Source organism: Mytilus edulis, chromosome 2 (genome assembly GCF_963676685.1).
Source record: "Mytilus edulis chromosome 2, xbMytEdul2.2, whole genome shotgun sequence".
Classification (NCBI taxonomy): Eukaryota; Metazoa; Mollusca; class Bivalvia; order Mytilida; family Mytilidae; genus Mytilus; species Mytilus edulis.
The window spans coordinates 105,799,662-105,824,352 of NC_092345.1; the positions used below are offsets into that span (position 1 = coordinate 105,799,662).

At 35.0% G+C, this 24,691-nt stretch overlaps 1 protein-coding gene across 2 annotated transcripts in view; it reads left to right on the forward strand.

The window, feature by feature from the left end:
- LOC139513822 (heparan-alpha-glucosaminide N-acetyltransferase-like) overlaps nucleotides 1–24,689 on the forward strand; it is a 35,849-nt gene extending 11,160 nt beyond the window's left edge. The window contains exons 9-17 of one of the 2 annotated variants that reach the window (XM_071302647.1): nucleotides 831–979; nucleotides 1,890–2,002; nucleotides 2,316–2,437; nucleotides 3,082–3,208; nucleotides 14,493–14,579; nucleotides 15,537–15,611; nucleotides 15,974–16,044; nucleotides 16,932–17,044; nucleotides 24,579–24,689. In XM_071302647.1, the coding sequence (XP_071158748.1) occupies nucleotides 831–979; nucleotides 1,890–2,002; nucleotides 2,316–2,437; nucleotides 3,082–3,208; nucleotides 14,493–14,579; nucleotides 15,537–15,611; nucleotides 15,974–16,044; nucleotides 16,932–17,044; nucleotides 24,579–24,598 (877 nt within the window). In that variant the 3' untranslated portion in view covers nucleotides 24,599–24,689. Of the gene's footprint in view, nucleotides 1–830; nucleotides 980–1,889; nucleotides 2,003–2,315; nucleotides 2,438–3,081; nucleotides 3,209–14,492; nucleotides 14,580–15,536; nucleotides 15,612–15,973; nucleotides 16,045–16,931; nucleotides 17,045–17,664; nucleotides 17,953–24,578 lie in introns of those variants that run through there. The other variant, XM_071302646.1, reaches the window with a different exon arrangement.
- Nucleotides 24,690–24,691: the final 2 nt, after the last annotated feature.

Sequence of the window (24,691 nt, forward strand, 5' to 3'; positions counted from 1 at the left end):
TTGACTGTCCCTTTGGTATCTTTCGTCCCTCTTTTTATACATATTATGTGTATTCCTAATCAAAAACTTTTGCATATTAGATTTGGATAATTTTGTATTAAATGAAAGTTAGGTATTCGTGCAGTTCAATGCATTACACAATTTAGAAAATATTTCACACATCTGATAAAAGATCTCAATTTTACATTTCTCATTTTTTTTAATTTTTTTTTTTTTGCATTTCCATTTGCATTTGCCTGATTTGTTTGAGTTTTGATTTTGCCGTTTGATTAGGGACTTTCCATTTTTAATTTTCCTTCGGAATTTGGTATTTTGTAACTTTACATTTGTTCGTGTATAAGTGTAAGCAGTTACATTTGACAACTTGTTTTTAGTTACTTGTGTATTTTATTTCTATTTACAAGATAACGTATATATCGTATTTGCGCTAGTTATAAAATGAAAAAATACATCCGTTAATATCAATATTCAAGATTTGAATATGCAGACTTTTCACCATAAAAGAGGGACGAAAGATACCAAAGGGACAGTCAAACTCATAAATCTAAAACAAACTGACAACGCCATGGCTAAAAATGAAAAAGACAAACAGAAAAACAATAGTACACATGACACAACATAGAAAACTTAAGAATAAACAACACGAACCCCTCCAAAAACTAGGGGTGATCACAGGTGCTCCGGAAGGGTAAGCAGATCCTGCTCCACATGTGGCACCCGTCGTGTTGCTAATGTGATTACAAATCCGGTAAATAGTCTAATTCGGAATAACGGTTTTGAAGGATTATATTGTATTAATATATATTACATTGTTTATGCGTTATTTTCAGGTTTATTTTCATTATGGGAACTTCAATGAATTTTTCATTTAAAGGAATGATCAGACGGAATAATACAAAATGTCAGATATTACTGAAAATAATCAAACGATCTGCGCTTTTGTTTGCCTTCGGTATTATTCTGAACACAAACTGGGGACGTAAGTATATAGATTTATGATCAATATTACTTAATTGAGTTGGGGTGTCTACATCATTGTGACGGAAAAGAAAGAAAACATAACCAAATGAATGCAACAGTAGTATACCGCTGTTCGAAATTCATCAATCGATTGAGAAAAAAAAACAAATCAGGATTATAATTTAATACGCCAGACGCGCGTTTTGTTTTCATAAGACTCATCAGTGACGCTCAGATCAAAAAAGTTAAAAATCCAAACAAGTAAAATGTTGAAGAGTAAAAACGGACTATAATATAACAATGGCCATTTTCCTGACTTAGTACAGGACATTTTAAGAAAAGAAAAACAAAACAAAACAGAAAAAAAATACATATTGAGAACAACATAGTTGACATGTATTTCATAGTACATAAGGTAGAGTGATTGGTGTTATTCTAAATTTCATTTCAGATTTTTTTTTATCTTTACTGTGTCTCATTTGAAATTATGAAAATATCTCACTTTAAAAACTTTGTTCAAATACATGAAATAATAAAAGCAAAGTGTTGTGAATGTTGACATATAATTTTAAGAGTTGATGAGAATACAAGACGTTAACATTATCTAGTCAAGGTATAATATTTACAAATTACTTTGTGTAAGGATATTATTCATGCAATGTGTCCTTATATTTACTTCAAGGAGTGGGTTTTTAAAATTTTATTTTACGGGCATGTATAATCTTATCATAATGGCTGTCTTTATGATAAAGCAATATGACCGCCATACAGATTAGTTAAGTACCCAAAATCTTGCCATACGTCATATACATACTTTGTTGGAATAATGCATACGTTTTCAAAAATACCTGGTAAACATGCGTTGCAATTTTGCCTGTGTACCGCTTCGGACAACTGAAATTTATAACGTGATGTTTTCATTTTTGTAGCTGTCGACTTGGAACATATTCGGATTCCCGGTGTATTACAAAGATTTAGTTTGACGTACCTTGTGTTAGCTATAATTGAGCTAATATTCATAAGAAATTACAATATTCCGAAGGTAAGACAAATTAAATAAAGTACTATCTAAAGATGAAAATTTTTTTTTGGATTAACAGCATATTATTCTTAGGGTAAACCCTATTAAATATAATTATAGATCCCTTATATTAAAACGAGGCAAACGAAAGATATTAAACGGATATCAAAAACCTTTAAATATGATAGGCAAAGCAACAATATAACCGAAATCGCTTCACTCGTGTTTTATTTGTATAAAACATTTAGAATTACTTGATATAATGATTTCATTAGATTCAATTTGTCCAATTTTATATTTGTTGTGTACGGTAATAATTGTGTATATGTTTCAGGAAAGAAGCTGTGCTCCACTTAATGATATCTTATCTTTGGCACCGCAATGGATTATTTCTCTTGGTATACTTGCTGCTTATCTTGGACTCACACTCAAGCTAGAATGTCCAGGATGTCCAACGTTTGTGTGATATATTTATTAATATATTTATTTGCGTTAAAAAAAAAAACCTCAAGCAGATACAAATGATGAAAACACGAATACGTTGTAAAGCTTGATAAAAACATATGCAATCGATTTTCATCTAAACTAGCAATGATTTTTAAATAAACTTCATCAGGCACGCATTTTGAGACAAAAATTTGGAGCACAAACAAAACCAAAAGGATGAAACTCATGTAACATATTTATATTCATATATTTAAAATTTTATAAAATCGTATTAAATAGATTGCCATGCATATTTCACATGTATCTTTAGATACATAATCTAAAACAGTATGAACACGTACTGCTATATAGAAACAGAGGCAAAAGTTACTAAGGGATATTTAAAATTCATAAGTTGACTGATAACCCCATTGGAAAAAACAAATACTGAGTAAAACGAACCTTATCAAAAACCGAGATGATCGCAGATCTCGTGGATGGGTACACAGAATTAGGCTTCACATGTGACGATGTTTACCTTCAAAAGCTGAAAAAAATAAAAACATACTTATATAACGTATTTGAAGGAAATAAAATTTTAATAAATAGAAAAGTATCCTATGATAGTAGTCATATATATGAAGCTCTCATGATGAAGTATTGTATTTATACAGTGGTTATATTGGACCTGGTGGGTTACATGATGGCGGAAAACACTACAACTGTACCGGAGGGGCAGCACAATATATAGACGTGTTAGTGCTTGGTAAAAATCATATCTATGGCAATCCAACTCCTAAGGTAAACACATAACTTGCACATGGGCAACACAGTACATCGATGTGCTAGTGCTTGACAAAAATCATATATATAACCATACAACTGTTAGGTAAGATCTAAATTGTTGTATTATACCGTGGATATATTGAGACTGGTAAATAAAACAAGGGAGCTGAATGCTGAACCTGTACAACATTGGCAGCACAATACAATGAGGTGATAGGTAAAATCATATCACTGTCATTTAGCCCATTAAGTAAATAATGTTACTGATCAGCAGGATGTGACACAATGCATAACAGAGAGGCGACATATATAAAGGAACATTCAAACTAATTAGTCACTAATTAAACAACAGCATTACACAACATAGAAAACTGAACAACAAGAACCAAACCTATAACAAGGATGATCTCAGGTGCTCGGGAAGGGCCAATATCTTTCCTAGTCTTATGTAGACGAAACGCGCGTCTGGCGTACTAAATTATAACCCTGGTACCTTTGATAACTATTCACATGTTTCACCGGTCGTGTTGCTCATTTAAGTATTTACCCGGTTATAAACCTAATTCGGTAGGTCACTTTCCACCTAAAACGGAACGAGAATGAAGTTAGGGTTATAAACCTAATTCGGTAGGTCACTTTCCACCTAAAAGGGAACGAGAATGAAGTTAGGGTTATAAACCTAATTCAGTAGGTCACTTTCCACCTAAAAGGGAACGAGAATAAAGTTAGGGTTATAAACCTAATTCGGTAGGTCACTTTCCACCTGAAAGGGCACGAGAATGAAGTTAGGGTTATAAACCTAATTCGGTAGGTCACTTTCAACCTAAAAGGAAACGAGAATGAAGTTAGGGTTATAAACCTTATTCGGTAGGTCACTTTCCACCGAAAAGGGAACGAGAATGAAGTTAGGGTTATAAACCTAATTCAGTAGGTCACTTTCCACCTAAAAGGGAACGAGAATGAAGTTAGGGTTATAAACCTAATTCGGTAGGTCACTTTCAACCTAAAAGGAAACGAGAATGAAAATAGGGTTATAAACCTAATTCGGTAGGTCACTTTCCACCGAAAAGGGAACGAGAATGAAGTTAGGGTTATAAACTAATTCAGTAGGTCACTTTCCACCTGAAAGGGAACGAGAATGAAGTTAGGGTTATAAACCTAATTCGGTAGGTCACTTTCCACCTAAAAGGGAACGAGAATGAAGTTAGGGTTATAAACCTAATTCGGTAGGTCACTTTCAACCTAAAAAGGAACGAGAATGAAGTTAGGGTTATAAACCTAATTCGGTAGGTCACTATCAACCTAAAAGGGAACGAGAATGAAGTTAGGGTTATAAACCTAATTCGGTAGGTCACTTTCCACCTAAAAGGGAACGAGAATGAAGTTAGGGTTATAAACCTAATTCGGTAGGTCACTTTCAACCTAAAAGGAAACGAGAATGAAGTTAGGGTTATAAACCTAATTCGGTAGGTCACTTTCCACCGAAAAGGGAACGAGAATGAAGTTAGGGTTATAAACTAATTCAGTAGGTCACTTTCCACCTGAAAGGGAACGAGAATGAAGTTAGGGTTATAAACCTAATTCGGTAGGTCACTTTCCACCTAAAAGGGAACGAGAATGAAGTTAGGGTTATAAACCTAATTCGGTAGGTCACTTTCCATCTAAAAGGGAACGAGAATGAAGTTAGGGTTATAAACCTAATTCGGTAGGTCACTTTCCACCTAAAAGGTAACGAGAATGAAGTTAGGGTTATAAACCTAATTCGGTAGGTCACTTTCCAGTTAAAAGGGAACGAGAATGAAGTAAGGGTTATAAACCTAATTCGGTAGGTCACTGTTCAGCAAAAAGGGAACGAGAATGAAGTTAGGGTTATAAACCTAATTCGGTAGGTCACTTTCCACCTAAAAGGGAACGAGAATGAAGTTAGGGTTATAAACCTAATTCGGTAGGTCACTTTCAACCTAAAAGGAAACGAGAATGAAGTTAGGGTTATAAACCTAATTCGGTAGGTCACTTTCCACCGAAAAGGGAACGAGAATGAAGTTAGGGTTATAAACTAATTCAGTAGGTCACTTTCCACCTGAAAGGGAACGAGAATGAAGTTAGGGTTATAAACCTAATTCGGTAGGTCACTTTCCACCTAAAAGGGAACGAGAATGAAGTTAGGGTTATAAACCTAATTCGGTAGGTCACTTTCCACCTAAAAGGGAACGAGAATGAAGTTAGGGTTATAAACCTAATTCGGTAGGTCACTTTCCACCTAAAAGGTAACGAGAATGAAGTAAAGGTTATAAACCTAATTCGGTAGGTCACTTTCCAGTTAAAAGGGAACGAGAATGAAGTAAGGGTTATCAACCTAATTCGGTAGGTCACTTTCCAGCAAAAAGGGAACGAGAATGAAGTTAGGGTTATAAACCTAAGTCGGTAGGTCACTTTCAACCTAAAAGGGAACGAGAATGAAGTTAGGGTTATAAACCTAATTCGGTAGGTCACTTTCCACCTAAAAGGGAACCAGAATGAAGTTAGGGTTATAAACCTAATTCGGTAGGTGACTTTCAACCTAAAAGGGAACGAGAATGAAGTTAGGGTTATAAACCTTATTCGGTAGGTCACTTTCCACCGAAAAGGGAACGAGAATGAAGTTAGGGTTATAAACCTAATTCAGTAGGTCACTTTCCACCTAAAACGGAACGAGAATGAAGTTAGGGTTATAAACCTAATTCGGTAGGTCACTTTCCACTTAAAAGGGAACGAGAATGAAGTTAGGGTTATAAACCTAATTCGGTAGGTCACTTTCAACCTAAAAGGAAGCGAGAATGAAGTTAGGGTTATAAACCTAATTCGGTAGGTCACTTTCCACCGAAAAGGGAACGAGAATGAAGTTAGGGTTATAAACTAATTCAGTAGGTCACTTTCCACCTGAAAGGGAACGAGAATGAAGTTAGGGTTATAAACCTAATTCGGTAGGTCACTTTCCACCTAAAAGGGAACGAGAATGAAGTAAGGGTTATAAACCTAATTCGGTAGGTCACTTTCCACCTAAAAGGGAACGAGTATGAAGTTAGGGTTATAAACCTAATTCGGTAGGTCACTTTCCACCTAAAAGGTAACGAGAATGAAGTAAAGGTTATAAACCTAATTCGGTAGGTCACTTTCCAGTTAAAAGGGACCGAGAATGAAGTAAGGGTTATCAACCTAATTCGGTAGGTCACTTTCCAGCAAAAAGGGAACGAGAATGAAGTTAGGGTTATAAACCTAATTCGGTAGGTCACTTTCAACCTAAAAGGGAACGAGAATGAAGTTAGGGTTATAAACCTAATTCGGTAGGTCACTTTCCACCTAAAAGGGAACGAGAATGAAGTTAGGGTTATAAACCTAATTCGGTAGGTGACTTTCAACCTAAAAGGGAACGAGAATGAAGTTAGGGTTATAAACCTTATTCGGTAGGTCACTTTCCACCGAAAAGGGAACGAGAATGAAGTTAGGGTTATAAACCTAATTCAGTAGGTCACTTTCCACCTAAAAGGGAACGAGAATGAAGTTAGGGTTATAAACCTAATTCGGTAGGTCACTTTCCACCTAAAAGGGAACGAGAATGAAGTTAGGGTTATAAACCTAATTCGGTAGGTCACTTTCCACCGAAAAGGGAACGAGAATGAAGTTAGGGTTATAAACTAATTCAGTAGGTCACTTTCCACCTGAAAGGGAACGAGAATGAAGTTAGGGTTATAAACCTAATTCGGTAGGTCACTTTCCACCTAAAAGGGAACGAGAATGAAGTTAGGGTTATAAACCTAATTCGGTAGGTCACTTTCCACCTAAAAGGGAACGAGAATGAAGTTAGGGTTATAAACCTAATTCGGTAGGTCACTTTCCACCTAAAAGGTAACGAGAATGAAGTTAGGGTTATAAACCTAATTCGGTAGGTCACTTTCCAGTTAAAAGGGAACGAGAATGAAGTAAGGGTTATAAACCTAATTCGGTAGGTCACTTTCCAGCAAAAAGGGAACGAGAATGAAGTTAGGGTTATAAACCTAATTCGGTAGGTCACTTTCCACCTAAAAGGGAACGAGAATGAAGTTAGGGTTATAAACCTAATTCGGTAGGTCACTTTCCACCTAAAAGGGAACCAGAATGAAGTAAGGGTTATAAACCTAATTCGGTAGGTCACTTTCAACCTAAAAGGAAACGAGAATGAAGTTAGGGTTATAAACCTTATTCGGTAGGTCACTTTCCACCGAAAAGGGAACGAGAATGAAGTTAGGGTTATAAACCTAATTCAGTAGGTCACTTTCCACCTAAAAGGGAACGAGAATGAAGTTAGGGTTATAAACCTAATTCGGTAGGTCACTTTCCACCTAAAAGGGAACGAGAATGAAGTTAGGGTTATAAACCTAATTCGGTAGGTCACTTTCAACCTGAAAGGAAACGAGAATGAAGTTAGGGTTATAAACCTAATTCGGTAGGTCACTTTCCATCGAAAAGGGAACGAGAATGAAGTTAGGGTTATAAACTAATTCAGTAGGTCACTTTCCACCTGAAAGGAAACGAGAATGAAGTTAGGGTTATAAACCTAATTCGGTAGGTCACTTTCCACCTAAAAGGGAACGAGAATGAAGTTAGGGTTATAAACCTAATTCGGTAGGTCACTTTCAACCTAAAAGGGAACGAGAATGAAGTTAGGGTTATAAACCTAATTCGGTAGGTCACTTTCAACCTAAAAGGGAACGAGAATGAAGTTAGGGTTATAAACCTAATTCGGTAGGTCACTTTCCACCTAAAAGGGAACGAGAATGAAGTTAGGGTTATAAACCTAATTCTGTAGGTCACTTTCAACCTAAAAGGGAACGAGAATGAAGTTAGGGTTATAAACCTAATTCAGTAGGTCACTTTCCACCTAAAAGGGAACGAGAATGAAGTTAGGGTTATAAACCTAATTCGGTAGGTCACTTTCAACCTAAAAGGAAACGAGAATGAAGTTAGGGTTATAAACCTTATTCGGTAGGTCACTTTCCACCGAAAAGGGAACGAGAATGAAGTTAGGGTTATAAACCTAATTCAGTAGGTCACTTTCCACCTAAAAGGGAACGAGAATGAAGTTAGGGTTATAAACCTAATTCGGTAGGTCACTTTCCACCTAAAAGGGAACGAGAATGAAGTTAGGGTTATAAACCTAATTCGGTAGGTCACTTTCAACCTAAAAGGAAACGAGAATGAAGTTAGGGTTATAAACCTAATTCTTTAGGTCACTTTCCACCGAAAAGGGAACGAGAATGAAGTTAGGGTTATAAACTAATTCAGTAGGTCACTTTCCACCTGAAAGGGAACGAGAATGAAGTTAGGGTTATAAACCTAATTCGGTAGGTCACTTTCCACCTAAAAGGGAACGAGAATGAAGTTAGGGTTATAAACCTAATTCGGTAGGTCACTTTCCACCTAAAAGGGAACGAGAATGAAGTTAGGGTTATAAACCTAATTCGGTAGGTCACTTTCCACCTAAAAGGGAACGAGAATGAAGTTAGGGTTAAAAACCTAATTCGGTAGGTCACTTTCCACCTAAAAGGTAACGAGAATGAAGTAAAGGTTATAAACCTAATTCGGTAGGTCACTTTCCAGTTAAAAGGGAACGAGAATGAAGTAAGGGTTATCAACCTAATTCGGTAGGTCACTTTCCAGCAAAAAGGGAATGAGAATGAAGTTAGGGTTATAAACCTAATTCGGTAGGTCACTTTCAACCTAAAAGGGAACGAGAATGAAGTTAGGGTTATAAACCTAATTCGGTAGGTCACTTTCCACCTAAAAGGGAACCAGAATGAAGTTAGGGTTATAAACCTAATTCGGTAGGTGACTTTCAACCTAAAAGGGAACGAGAATGAAGTTAGGGTTATAAACCTTATTCGGTAGGTCACTTTCCACCGAAAAGGGAACGAGAATGAAGTTAGGGTTATAAACCTAATTCAGTAGGTCACTTTCCACCTAAAAGGGAACGAGAATGAAGTTAGGGTTATAAACCTAATTCGGTAGGTCACTTTCCACCTAAAAGGGAACCAGAATGAAGTTAGGGTTATAAACCTAATTCGGTAGGTCACTTTCAACCTAAAAGGAAGCGAGAATGAAGTTAGGGTTATAAACCTAATTCGGTAGGTCACTTTCCACCGAAAAGGGAACGAGAATGAAGTTAGGGTTATAAACTAATTCAGTAGGTCACTTTCCACCTGAAAGGGAACGAGAATGAAGTTAGGGTTATAAACCTAATTCGGTAGGTCACTTTCCACCTAAAAGGGAACGAGAATGAAGTTAGGGTTATAAACCTAATTCGGTAGGTCACTTTCCACCTAAAAGGGAACGAGAATGAAGTTAGGGTTATAAACCTAATTCGGTAGGTCACTTTCCACCTAAAAGGTAACGAGAATGAAGTAAAGGTTATAAACCTAATTCGGTAGGTCACTTTCCAGTTAAAAGGGAACGAGAATGAAGTAAGGGTTATCAACCTAATTCGGTAGGTCACTTTCCACCAAAAAGGGAACGAGAATGAAGTTAGGGTTATAAACCTAATTCGGTAGGTCACTTTCAACCTAAAAGGGAACGAGAATGAAGTTAGGGTTATAAACCTAATTCGGTAGGTCACTTTCCACCTAAAAGGGAACCAGAATGAAGTTAGGGTTATAAACCTAATTCGGTAGGTGACTTTCAACCTAAAAGGGAACGAGAATGAAGTTAGGGTTATAAACCTTATTCGGTAGGTCACTTTCCACCGAAAAGGGAACGAGAATGAAGTTAGGGTTATAAACCTAATTCAGTAGGTCACTTTCCACCTAAAAGGGAACGAGAATGAAGTTAGGGTTATAAACCTAATTCGGTAGGTCACTTTCCACCTAAAAGGGAACGAGAATGAAGTTAGGGTTATAAACCTAATTCGGTAGGTCACTTTCAACCTAAAAGGAAACGAGAATGAAGTTAGGGTTATAAACCTAATTCGGTAGGTCACTTTCCACCGAAAAGGGAACGAGAATGAAGTTAGGGTTATAAACTAATTCAGTAGGTCACTTTCCACCTGAAAGGGAACGAGAATGAAGTTAGGGTTATAAACCTAATTCGGTAGGTCACTTTCCACCTAAAAGGGAACGAGAATGAAGTTAGGGTTGTAAACCTAATTCGGTAGGTCACTTTCAACCTAAAAGGGAACGAGAATGAAGTTAGGGTTATAAACCTAATTCGGTAGGTCACTATCAACCTAAAAGGGAACGAGAATGAAGTTAGGGTTATAAACCTAATTCGGTAGGTCACTTTCCACCTAAAAGGGAACGAGAATGAAGTTAGGGTTATAAACCTAATTCGGTAGGTCACTTTCCCCCTAAAAGGGAACGAGAATGAAGTCGGGGTTATAAACCTAATTCGGTAGGTCACTTTCCACCTAAAAGGTAACGAGAATGAAGTTAGGGTTATAAACCTAATTCGGTAGGTCACTTTCCAGTTAAAAGGGAACGAGAATGAAGTAAGGGTTATAAACCTAATTCGGTAGGTCACTTTCCAGCAAAAAGGGAACGATAATGAAGTTAGGGTTATAAACCTAATTCGGTAGGTCACTTTCCACCTAAAAGGGAACGAGAATGAAGTTAGGGTTATAAACCTAATTCGGTAGGTCACTTTCCACCTAAAAGGGAACCAGAATGAAGTTAGGGTTATAAACCTAATTCGGTAGGTCACTTTCAACCTTAAAGGAAACGAGAATGAAGTTAGGGTTATAAACCTTATTCGGTAGGTCACTTTCCACCGAAAAGGGAACGAGAATGAAGTTAGGGTTATAAACCTAATTCAGTAGGTCACTTTCCACCTAAAAAGGAACGAGAATGAAGTTAGGGTTATAAACCTAATTCGGTAGGTCACTTTCCACCTAAAAGGGAACGAGAATGAAGTTAGGGTTATAAACCTAATTCGGTAGGTCACTTTCCACCGAAAAGGGAACGAGAATGAAGTTAGGGTTATAAACTAATTCAGTAGGTCACTTTCCACCTGAAAGGGAACGAGAATGAAGTTAGGGTTATAAACCTAATTCGGTAGGTCACTTTCCACCTAAAAGGGAACGAGAATGAAGTTAGGGTTATAAACCTAATTCGGTAGGTCACTTTCCACCTAAAAGGGAACGAGAATGAAGTTAGGGTTATAAACCTAATTCGGTAGTTCACTTTCCACCTAAAAGGTAACGAGAATGAAGTTAGGGTTATAAACCTAATTCGGTAGGTCACTTTCCAGTTAAAAGGGAACGAGAATGAAGTAAGGGTTATAAACCTAATTCGGTAGGTCACTTTCCAGCAAAAAGGGAACGAGAATGAAGTTAGGGTTATAAACCTAATTCGGTAGGTCACTTTCCACCTGAAAGGGAACGAGAATGAAGTTAGGGTTATAAACCTAATTCGGTAGGTCACTTTGCACCTAAAAGGGAACGAGAATGAAGTTAGGGTTATAAACCTAATTCGGTAGGTCACTTTCCACCTAAAAGGGAACGAGAATGAAGTTAGGGTTATAAACCTAATTCGGTAGGTCACTTTCCACCTAAAAGGTAACGAGAATGAAGTTAGGGTTATAAACCTAATTCGGTAGGTCACTTTCCAGTTAAAAGGGAACGAGAATGAAGTAAGGGTTATAAACCTAATTCGGTAGGTCACTTTCCAGCAAAAAGGGAACGAGAATGAAGTAAGGGTTATAAACCTAATTCGGTAGGTCACTTTCCACCTAAAAGGGAACGAGAATGAAGTTAGGGTTATAAACCTAATTCGGTAGGTCACTTTCCACCTAAAAGGGAACCAGAATGAAGTCAGGGTTATAAACCTAATTCGGTAGGTCACTTTCAACCTAAAAGGAAACGAGAATGAAGTTAGGGTTATAAACCTTATTCGGTAGGTCACTTTCCACCGAAAAGGGAACGAGAATGAAGTTAGGGTTATAAACCTAATTCAGTAGGTCACTTTCCACCTAAAAGGGAACGAGAATGAAGTTAGGGTTATAAACCTAATTCGGTAGGTCACTTTCCACCTAAAAGGGAACGAGAATGAAGTTAGGGTTATAAACCTAATTCGGTAGGTCACTTTCCACCGAAAAGGGAACGAGAATGAAGTTAGGGTTATAAACTAATTCAGTAGGTCATTTTCCACCTGAAAGGGAACGAGAATGAAGTTAGGGTTATAAACCTAATTCGGTAGGTCACTTTCCACCTAAAAGGGAACGAGAATGAAGTTAGGGTTATAAACCTAATTCGGTAGGTCACTTTCCATCTAAAAGGGAACGAGAATGAAGTTAGGGTTATAAACCTAATTCGGTAGGTCACTTTCCACCTAAAAGGTAACGAGAATGAAGTTAGGGTTATAAACCTAATTCGGTAGGTCACTTTCCAGTTAAAAGGGAACGAGAATGAAGTAAGGGTTATAAACCTAATTCGGTAGGTCACTTTCCAGCAAAAAGGGAACGAGAATGAAGTTAGGGTTATAAACCTAATTCGGTAGGTCACTTTCCACCTAAAAGGGAACGAGAATGAAGTTAGGGTTATAAACCTAATTCAGTAGGTCACTTTCCACCTAAAAGGGAACCAGAATGAAGTTAGGGTTATAAACCTAATTCGGTAGGTCACTTTCAACCTAAAAGGAAACGAGAATGAAGTTAGGGTTATAAACCTTATTCGGTAGGTCACTTTCCACCGAAAAGGGAACGAGAATGAAGTTAGGGTTATAAACCTAATTCAGTAGGTCACTTTCCACCTAAAAGGGAACGAGAATGAAGTTTGGGTTATAAACCTAATTCGGTAGGTCACTTTCCACCTAAAAGGGAACGAGAATGAAGTTAGGGTTATAAACCTAATTCGGTAGGTCACTCTCAACCTAAAAGGAAACGAGAATGAAGTTAGGGTTATAAACCTAATTCGGTAGGTCACTTTCCACCGAAAAGGGAACGAGAATGAAGTCAGGGTTATAAACTAATTCAGCAGGTCACTTTCCACCTGAAAGGAAACGAGAATGAAGTTAGGGTTATAAACCTAATTCGGTAGGTCACTTTCCACCTAAAAGGGAACGAGAATGAAGTTAGGGTTATAAACCTAATTCGGTAGGTCACTTTCAACCTAAAAGGGAACGAGAATGAAGTTAGGGTTATAAACCTAATTCGGTAGGTCACTTTCAACCTAAAAGGGAACGAGAATGAAGTTAGGGTTATAAACCTAATTCGGTAGGTCACTTTCCACCTAAAAGGGAACAAGAATGAAGTTAGGGTTATAAACCTAATTCAGTAGGTCACTTTCCACCTAAAAGGGAACGAGAATGAAGTTATTGTTATAAACCTAATTCAGTAGGTCACTTTCCACCTGAAAGGGAACGAGAATGAAGGTAGGGTTATAAACCTAATTCGGTAGGTCACTTTCCACCTAAAAGGGAACGAGAATGAAGTTAGGGTTATAAACCTAATTCGGTAGGTCACTTTCAACCTAAAAGGGAACGAGCATGAAGTTAGGGTTATAAACCTAATTCGGTAGGTCACTTTCCACCTAAAAGGGAACGAGAATGAAGTTAGGGTTATAAACCTAATTCGGTAGGTCACTTTCAACTTAAAAGGGAACGAGAATGAAGTCAGGGTTATAAACCTAATTCGGTAGGTCACTTTCCACCTAAAAGGGAACGAGAATGAAGTCGGGGTTATAAACCTAATTCGGTAGGTCACTTTCCAGCAAAAAAGGAACGAGACTGAAGTTATGATTTTTGAAGCCTATCCGTTGCCATCTGGCATAACCGTTTGCTGCACGGTTTAAACTGTATCTATGTCAATCAGATCCTAAGGTAAATATTATAACATCACAACATGGACAACAAAGTACAGAGACGTGTTAGTACTTGGTAAAAATCATAGCTATTGCCATCCAACACTTGAGTTAAATTCTCTAAATGTACAGGACGGAAAACATAGTACATAAACGTGTTAGCACTTGATAAACAAACTTTGTTATAATTTCTTTGGTCTTACAATAGCTACGGTACAATACGGGTACAATGGAGACAGCACAACTCATCAATACAGAAGTGTTTATAGAAAGACCCTGTAAGTGAATCAATGTTAACATAACAAAAGTATGCCATCTTTAATGACCTGACAACAGTATTGAAACTATATCCTCTCTCAATAAGTCTGTTTAAATGTTTGGTTAGTTTTGAGGTGAATGTCGACATTTTTTTGCTTTGTGAAGAATATGACAAAAAGGATAGGATTTATATTGAAAAACAGTTAAAACACATGTAATAATGCTTTCAAATTTTTACAGAAGATATACCAAACAACCGCACCACATGATCCTGAGGGAATTCTAGGAACTTTGACGTCTATATTTCTTTGTTTTTTGGGGTTACAGGTAAGATCTAGACTTGGTTCATATTCAGCATATAAGTTTTAAGTAAATACATTACTACAACAAATGATTTTTTTTCATTGTCTTCTATGAAATAAAAAAACAGAAGTATAGCTGTTTGTGTGAGTAGCTGTCATATCAACAATAAAAGCAAAATAACATAAGAAAATAACAATACGCGAAAAAAACTAATCCAAAGCTTCATGATATGATAATAACTAAATAGAGTTCATGACTATTGGTTATGTATGATTATGATTTACATCACATAACGGGTTTTTCGAAAATGGATCGTGTCATTGAAATCTTTGTTTTACAACAACGTTTAATAATGTTGAATAAAATACTGGACAATGATCTGAAGGAAACAACGTGTATACACCATGCATCGAGCCAATTCGGAAATCTATTGTATCTACAACGTAGAGTTAGCACTTTTCTGCATTTATTATGGACTGTTTTGGTGTTGATTGTTTGACGATCTGGGATTCTAGCTGCACTGGTTGTAGCAAGGACTTATCCATAGCGCAGGTCAGCACCTGCTCAAAACCAATATTTGACTGTAGTATGGAGGCTTGATTGATGCTAAGCTGATCCTATTTGGCTTTAACGTTTTCAAATGTGTGAACGTTGAAAAAGCAGATGCTTTAAACAAAATTGGTTTCTAATGTTTTAAGCTTTTAATGCGTTGGTCAGTTTTTGTAAATCGGATAAGATATCTGCTCTTTTGTGCCTATCGGTATATTTTGGGGGTCCGATATCGAATATAAAAGCGTTCAGTGTTTTACATACATGTAACACATTCTTGAATTTGTTGTTATTTTTCTACTTATTAATTGTTAGTTATCATGCTTAAACTATAACAAACATTGGCTTTTTTAGATCTTGATACATTTGATTTGGTAACTAGTTATCAAAGATGAATACGGTACATCTTTAACTTAAAATTTTATTTTTCAGGCTGGCAGAATATTGATTTGTTTTCAATCACATAAAGAAAGAATCATTAGATGGATTATCTGGGGTGTACTAACAGTAAGTAAATATTCATACTATGTAGATAAAGAAGGAGAAAGGAGGCAAGAAGAGAGTGATATGGCGTCTATTTCGGGTCAATGATTATTTAAAAGAATCAGGAAGTAGGCCCAAACTGAAAAAGGTTCTCTCGTGATTCAAAATAAAACTAAAATATACACAGTTCACTTAACGGTGTAACTTTTATCTACTATCTCTAAGTTACAAATAGTGTCGGAATATACTAAAGGAGTATTCAATATAATAAGTCGAAAATAAACTGAAAACGGCAAGACAAAAAATTCAGAAAAAGTGCATAAGACTAGTTGTGACTGTTTAAAATCCATCATAGAAATTTGATTGCTACCATAACTATTTGACAGGGAGTTGTTGGTGCCGTGTTATGCAAAGGGTCACAAAATGATGGATGGATTCCTTTAAACAAAAATCTTTGGTAAGTTTTTTTGACATATTATTTATTAACGACAACTGTGAGATTTCAATAATTATCATTAGATAGTAAACTTAAAGACATATACCACTAGTCAGTACTTTTGTGTTGACATGAATTATCATTGATATGTTTACTAATAACATTTAACCATTATTTCTCAAAATACTATTGAATACTGCCCTAGGAGCTGTATTTGGCAAATTCTTTCGAAAATGCTTCGTAATTTATTTTGACTGTTTAACTTTTTTATTCGAGCGTCTTTAATTAGTTTTTTGATGACGGAATGGGAGTCTGGCGTACAAACTTGTAAGCCTGGTATCTATGATAAGTTTATAAACATGTTTTTTTTCTTCAAAATATACAGAATTAATAAAGTAGTTAATAAGAAAAAACATAGAAAACTAAAGACTAAGCAACATGAACCCAACTGAAAGAATAGCTACAAAAATAAATAATAGGACACACAGTTACAGCACTTAGAATCTGGATACCTTTTGATTCTTGAATAAATATAGCAAGCAGAGATACTACAATATCAATAATTTATTCCTCATTTACAAAAATATTTGACATTTAAAGATCACCAAATCATGTTTTTTGTAACTACTATTTAAACAAACCAGTATTACCACAACATCGAACTCAAATGAGGAGGTCCATAAACACGGAATGTAATTGGTCCAAGCAATTTTAGAAGAATGTTGAGGTTAACACCTGGTTTGACAGCTAGCTAAACTCCCACTTGTATGGACTTTTTTTTATTCGTTGACTGTTTGTACTGTATATAAAATACAAATTAAGTGAACTATTAAAACAAAGGAAATCATTATGTGTTCTTCATTTTTTTTTAAAGTTTATATCTGATTGAAAGTTTAAATATATTCCAGGTCAATATCCTTTATCTTAGTGACAGCATCCTTTGCCTTTCTGTTATTATCAGCAATGTACATTGCAATAGACATCTTGAAAATATGGGAAGGAGACCCATTTATTTATCCCGGTAAGTAAGATACGTCAATGGAAATAATGATGACACCAATTTATCTCACACAGCTACTTTAGTTCAATTAATGTTGATGTACAGTTCTAAAGATGCATATAAAATGTACATCTGTAAAACTGTATATAAACTGTGGATAGATATCGTATCACACGAGATGCAGTGGTAAAATCTATATGTTAAGCTTAAACACGGATTAAAAAATGTGCAGTTAATGTACAATTTTACAGAGTTTGCAATTTATAAACAGCTTTTAAAATGTACAGTTTATATACAGCTTTTAAAATGTACAGTTTATATACAGCTTTTAAAATGTATAGCTTATATACAGCTTTTAAAATTTATAGTTTATATACAGTTTTACTTGTACTAAAGTAGCTGCGTAGCCAAGTCATTGAGTTTTTTTTTCAATCTTTTAAAATTCAAATCGAAAAGTTTGGTGGACCAGTTGTTGTCAGTTAGACCTGCATTGCTGTCTCTTCTAGAATCAATTAATGTGAAATTTTCAATACTTCGTATATCGACTTTAGATATCCGTAAATACATAATTATACATAACACCACTTGGTACAAATCACCTCAAAAATCTTACTGTCTAATGTTTAGAATGAATATTTCAGGAATGAATTCTATAGTGGTTTACTGTTGCCATGACATTTTCTACAGATTTTTTCCAGTGAACTGGCAAATCCATGATGATCATTTAAGTCTTCTATTGAAGGCAGTATGGGATACGTCAATATATGTTGTGCTTGCTTATGTGATGTTCAAAAAGAAAATATTTGTAGCACTCTAAACAGCTACATGACATTGTTGACAACACAGTTTACAAAGTCAGCACATTCATTTTTATAATCTTTGCCGAACTTTGTTCATATATAGTTTGTGTCATTCTTTTATAAATATTGACATTAATAAATAATTCAATTTTGATTTGATTTGATTATTATATGATATTTTTCATGGAGGAAGATAGAACTAAATAAGCAGGTGTAGAATTTACGTACTCTTTCGGAGCACCAGAGGTCACTTCCTGTTTTTGATTGGTCAGTCTTTATATTCAACATTTGTGTTTTGTATACTGCTGTCGCTTTGACACATTCCCCATTTCTTTTCTCCTTTCTTTTTATGCTGTTAACCGTTTGGTCTGTTCCTTTCTTTTTTGCCATGTTGTAGTCAATTTCAACGTATGAGTTTGACTGGTATTTTTTGTCTTTCTCTGAAAAGATGTTGATAAAAATATTTTACTTTTTATGTAGATTTTGTTATGTCTGTAGTTGTTTTTAATTCGATTTTGGCTGTTCTGTTAGTTTAATTTGAATTAATAGTGTATGGGAATTTAAAATTCATGTGTTATTCAAGGATAAAATTTATTAGTGACTCATGTAAGATTGATCATACAGTATAGGAGAATTCGGAATGCGTTATCATGGTTGCTGCTTGCCTAACGTACAGTGCGAGTGTTAACTGCGAATTATGTCATTTGTCATATAGAATATAAAAAATCAAAAGGAACTTTATTTTTTTCCAAATTTGAAAAAAAAACCTGTTTTGTTGATGATGACATATTGGATGTAATCTTGTTTAGTTATGTTGATAGTTTCGATGAAGTCATGTTTTTTTAAAAGCTGGTATCTTTTATGAAAATACCAGAATAAAAAAAAACACCAAAATAGAATATTGACAAATTTAAGAGTTCGTATAATCATAATCAGATATAAAATCATATTACTGTACATTCAGAAAATATTGCGATTTCTTTTTTATTTCGAAAAATGCCACAGGTTTATAATCACAACAATTTCGCATTTTGAATTTTTTTTATGTGAATTTAACAGGATTTTTTTTTCAATATCGCAATGAAGAAAATAGTTTTTTAGTTTTAAATGGCAAAATCGCAATAATAAATGCACGTTATCATTCCTGAATTTACAGTATTTGATTTGATGAAACAAACAACAATTGCACTAGTTATACACTACTCATACATTTAATCCTATAATGGTATAACAACTCTGATTACTGATTACCTGGTCTATATAATTAAACAATACATATAATGTTAAAGTATAAAATATCACCGAATACCCAGATTGCACCCATTTAACAAAAATGGCAGCGGGAATCCTACAAAATTTCGTACAGACTAAACAATTTATAATTTTAATATTTGACATTTTGCATTGTCGAAATGCGCATCTGGTGCAAGAAAATTGATACCGTTAATTTTATTACTATCACTGGGTCGATGCCTCTGCTGGTGGACTATTAGTCCCCGAGGGTATCACCAGCCCAGTAGCCAGTACTTCGGTACTGGCATGAAAATACGGATTTTTTTTTTGTGTTATTAAAATTTGCTGTTACAAAATGATAGAAATTATTATAAATTAAGGAATGTATCTCCCTCATGCAAAGCTCTGATTCCTTTCACGGATTTGGCTATACTTTTTGGACCTTTTGGATTATAGCTCTTCATCTTTTATATAAGCTTTGGATTTCAAATATTTTGGCCACGAGCATCACTGAAGAGACATGTATTGTCGAAATGCGCATCTGGTGCAAGAAAATTGATACCGTTAATTTTATTACTATCACTGGGTCGATGCCTCTGCTGGTGGACTATTAGTCCCCGAGGGTATCACCAGCCCAGTAGCCAGTACTTCGGTACTGGCATGAAAATACGGATTTTTTTTTGTGTTATTAAAATTTGCTGTTACAAAATGATAGAAATTATTATAAATTAAGGAATGTATCTCCCTCATGCAAAGCTCTGATTCCTTTCACGGATTTGGCTATACTTTTTGGACCTTTTGGATTATAGCTCTTCATCTTTTATATAAGCTTTGGATTTCAAATATTTTGGCCACGAGCATCACTGAAGAGACATGTATTGTCGAAATGCGCATCTGGTGCAAGAAAATTGATACCGTTAATTTTATTACTATCACTGGGTCGATGCCTCTGCTGGTGGACTATTAGTCCCCGAGGGTATCACCAGCCCAGTAGCCAGTACTTCGGTACTGGCATGAAAATACGGATTTTTTTTTTGTGTTATTAAAATTTGCTGTTACAAAATGATAGAAATTATTATAAATTAAGGAATGTATCTCCCTCATGCAAAGCTCTGATTCCTTTCACGGATTTTGCTATACTTTTTGGACCTTTTGGATTATAGCTCTTCATCTTTTATATAAGCTTTGGATTTCAAATATTTTGGCCACGAGCATCACTGAAGAGACATGTATTGTCGAAATGCGCATCTGGTGCAAGAAAATTGATACCGTTAATTTTATTACTATCACTGGGTCGATGCCTCTGCTGGTGGACTATTAGTCCCCGAGGGTATCACCAGCCCAGTAGCCAGTACTTCGGTACTGGCATGAAAATACGGATTTTTTTTTTGTGTTATTAAAATTTGCTGTTACAAAATGATAGAAATTATTATAAATTAAGGAATGTATCTCCCTCATGCAAAGCTCTGATTCCTTTCACGGATTTGGCTATACTTTTTGGACCTTTTGGATTATAGCTCTTCATCTTTTATATAAGCTTTGGATTTCAAATATTTTGGCCACGAGCATCACTGAAGAGACATGTATTGTCGAAATGCGCATCTGGTGCAAGAAAATTGATACCGTTAATTTTATTCAACATAATATTTAAAAATGTACAAAAACAGTACGGGAACGTTATCATACCAAATCCACAAAAGATAAAATTTGAAAAAAAATACGAAATAAAACATGTCACAGGAATCCAATTCAAAAGAAATGAATGATAGTTATGGCATATTGTCTAGTTGTTCGAAATGTTTGGATAAACCAAAACAATCTATTTTTTACCGGATGTGATTAAAGCGTGGATACTCGGCATTATAGAATCATGGACCATTTGGAGGTGGGCCAAACCTTTTTTTCTATGATTCAATATGGATTCAAAATTAATTTGTTGGAACTATGATGTAATTTGTGATACATCAACAAAATAAACACCGAATGGAAACTTTTGTCGGGATCATAAATAAACGTAGATGAAAAAACAGTTCAAAATAGCTGCGATTAGGGAACTCTCACATTATTTATATGTAATGATAATTTCAATAATTTACCCTCATGGTAGTATTATATAAAACTAGAGGCTCTAAAGAGCCTGTGTCGCTCACCTTGGTCTATGTGCATATTTAAACAAAGGACACAAATGGATTCATGACAAAATTGTATTTTGGTGATGGTGATGTGTTTGAAGTTCTTACTTTACTGAACGTTCTTGCTTCTTACAATTATATCTATAATGAACTTTGCCCATTAGTAACAGAGAACTATATTTGGTAAAAATTTACATAAATTTACCAAATTAATGAAAATTGTTAAAAATTGACTATAAAGGGCAATAACTCCTTAAGGGGTCAATTGACCATTTAGGTCATGTTGACTTATTTGTAGATCTTACTTTGCTGAACATTATTGCTGTTTACAGTTTATCTCTATCTATAATAATATTCAAGATAATAACCAAAAACAGCAAAATTTCCTCAAAATTACCAATTCAGGGGCAGCAACCCAACAACCGATTGACCGATTCATCTGAAAATTTCAGGGCAGATAGATCTTGACCTGATAAACATTTTTATCCCATGTCAGATTTCCTCAAAATGCTTTGGTTTTTGAGTTATAAGCCAAAAACTGCATTTTACCCCTTTGTTCTATTTTTAGCCGTGGCGGCCATCTTGGTTGGTTGACCAGGTCACGCCACACATTTTTTAAACTAGATACCCCAAAGATGATTGTGGCCAAGTTTGGATTAATTTGGCCCAGTAGTTTCAGAGGAGAAGATTTTTGTAAAAGATTACCTTAATTAACGAAAAATGGTTAAAAATTGACTATAAAGGGCAATAACTCCTAAACGGGTCAATTGACCATTTTGGTCATGTTGACTTATTTGTAGATCTTACTTTGCTGAACATTATTGCTGTTTACAGTTTATCTCTATCTATAATAATATTCAAGATAATAACCAAAAACAGCAAAATATCCTCAAAATTACCAATTCAGGGGCAGCAACCCAACAACCGATTGACCGATTCATCTGAAAATTTCAGGGCAGATAGATCTTGACCTGATTAACATTTTTACCCCTGTCAGATTTGCTCTAAATGCTTTGGTTTTTGAGTTATAAGCCAAAAACTGCATTTTACCCCTTTGTTCTATTTTTAGCCGTGGCGGCCATCTTGGTTGGTTGACCAGGTCACGCCACACATTTTTTAAACTAGATACCCCAAAGATGATTGTGGCCAAGTTTGGATTAATTTGGCCCAGTAGTTTCAGAGGAGAAGATTTTTGTAAAAGATTACTTTAATTAACGAAAAATGGTTAAAAATTTACTATAAAGGGCAATAACTCCTAAACGGGTCAATTGACCATTTTGGTCATGTTGACTTATTTGTAGATCTTACTTTGCTGAACATTATTGCTGTTTACAGTTTATCTCTATCTATAATAATATTCAAGATAATAACCAAAAACAGCAAAATATCCTCAAAATTACCAATTCAGGGGCAGCAACCCAACAACCGATTGACCGATTCATCTGAAAATTTCAGGGCAGATAGATCTTGACCTGATTAACATTTTTACCCAATGTCAGATTTGCTCTAAATGCTTTGGTTTTTGAGTTATAAGCCAAAAACTGCATTTTACCCCTATGTTCTATTTTTAGCCGTGGCGGCCATCTTGGTTGGTTGACCGGGTCACGCCACACATTTTTTAAACTAGATACCCTAATGATGATTGTGGCCAAGTTTGGTTTGATTTGGCCCAGTAGTTTCAGAGGAGAAGATTTTTGTAAAAGCTAACGCCGGACGACGACGGACGACGGACGACAGACGACGGACGACGGACGACGGACGCCGGACGCAAAGTTATGAGAAAAGCTCACTTGGCCCTTTGGGCCAGGTGAGCTAAAAAATGAAATAACGAAAATATCGTTCTTCGATCATTATCAAACGCGGAAAGTCAAACGAATGAAGAACAGCTGTATTAATCTTGACTCGGTACAGGTTTTTTTCTTATGTAGAAAATAGATGATTAAACCTTGTTTTATAGCTAGATGAACGTGTATGAACGTTACATAAAATTCAATTTTTAAGACAACAATGTGTGAACCAAACAAACAGACATACACGTAAAAATGTTAAAAATAGGGGTACAACAGTCAACATTGTGTTATAATCTTAAACAAAATAAAAACAAACAAATATGTCAACAAAGAAAAACAAATAGCATAAAGATAAAGCATTTAAGCAAAACTGAAAGACAAGTATTTAAAAAAATTACCATGACACAATAACACAATAGGAGGATGTAAAAGAAACGAGTCAATCCAAACGGATATTACCAAAAAATTAACTTAACTAAGCAGGTAAACAATTTATATAGATAAATAAAAGAACGATATATTACGTGATTAAATTAAGTTGATAAACAACGTCAGTACTTAGAATCTGTACTTCAAGACCATCATGTATTATATGTGAAGTTGATAAGAGATATTCATCAAAAAATGTTTGGTATCTTCCAATGAACTTTTTTATGAAAAGGTAGTTTAAAGTGCTTTGACATTATCCTGGGTCAACAAATTTGTGTTCAGACACTGGTGACGTTGTATAAAGTCGGAACAGCAACTTTATTGTGTTATAATCTTAATCACTATAAAAACAAAATAAAAAACAAACAAATATGTCAACAAAGAAAAACAAATAGCATAAAGATAAAGCATTTAAGCAAAACTGAAAGACAAGTATTTAAAAAAATTACCATGACACAATAACACAATAGGAGGATGTAAAAGAAACGAGTCAATCCAAACGGATATTACCAAACAAATAACTAAACTAAGCAGGTAAACAATTTATATAGATAAATAAAAGAACACTATATTACGTGATTAAATTAAGTTGATAAACAACGTCAGTACCTAGAATCTGTACTTCAAGACCATCATGTATTATATGTGAAGTTGATAAGAGATATTCATCAAAAAATGTTTGGTATCTTTCAATGAATTTTTTTATGAAATGGTAGTTTAAAGTGCTTTGACATTATCCTGGGTCAACAAATTAAGTTCAGACACTGGTGACGTTGTAAGCTTTTGAATACCGAATTCATATAATATTGTAGAAATATATTTTATAATCATAACTGGACACCAACAGCTTAAATAACAATAATTTGATAGTCATTAGGATAAATCTAAAACCAAAATAACAAAGAGTTCTAAAATTTGACACTGCAAAACCTCACTTTATTGGTAAAAGCCATCAAGAAAATTTACCTATTAGCGTTATTCAAAGAGGAGAGGCAAAACATACCAAGGGATATTCAAACTTATGAGTCGAAACCAAACTGACAATGCCATGACAATTATTCGTCATAGGCATACAACACAACTGACTTTAAAAAAAAAAGTACATGCATTTTCCAAGAAAAACTGATTTTACGGTTAGCTGTTTAGTATCATTTTGTTTGTATCTTTGTAGTTTATATCTTCTGCCATTGAAAGACCAGTCCGTTGGGATTACCCACTCTGTGACGGCTTTTGGAATTTCTTTGAGTATTTGTGGGCATTTTCATAAATACGTTAGATGGAAAC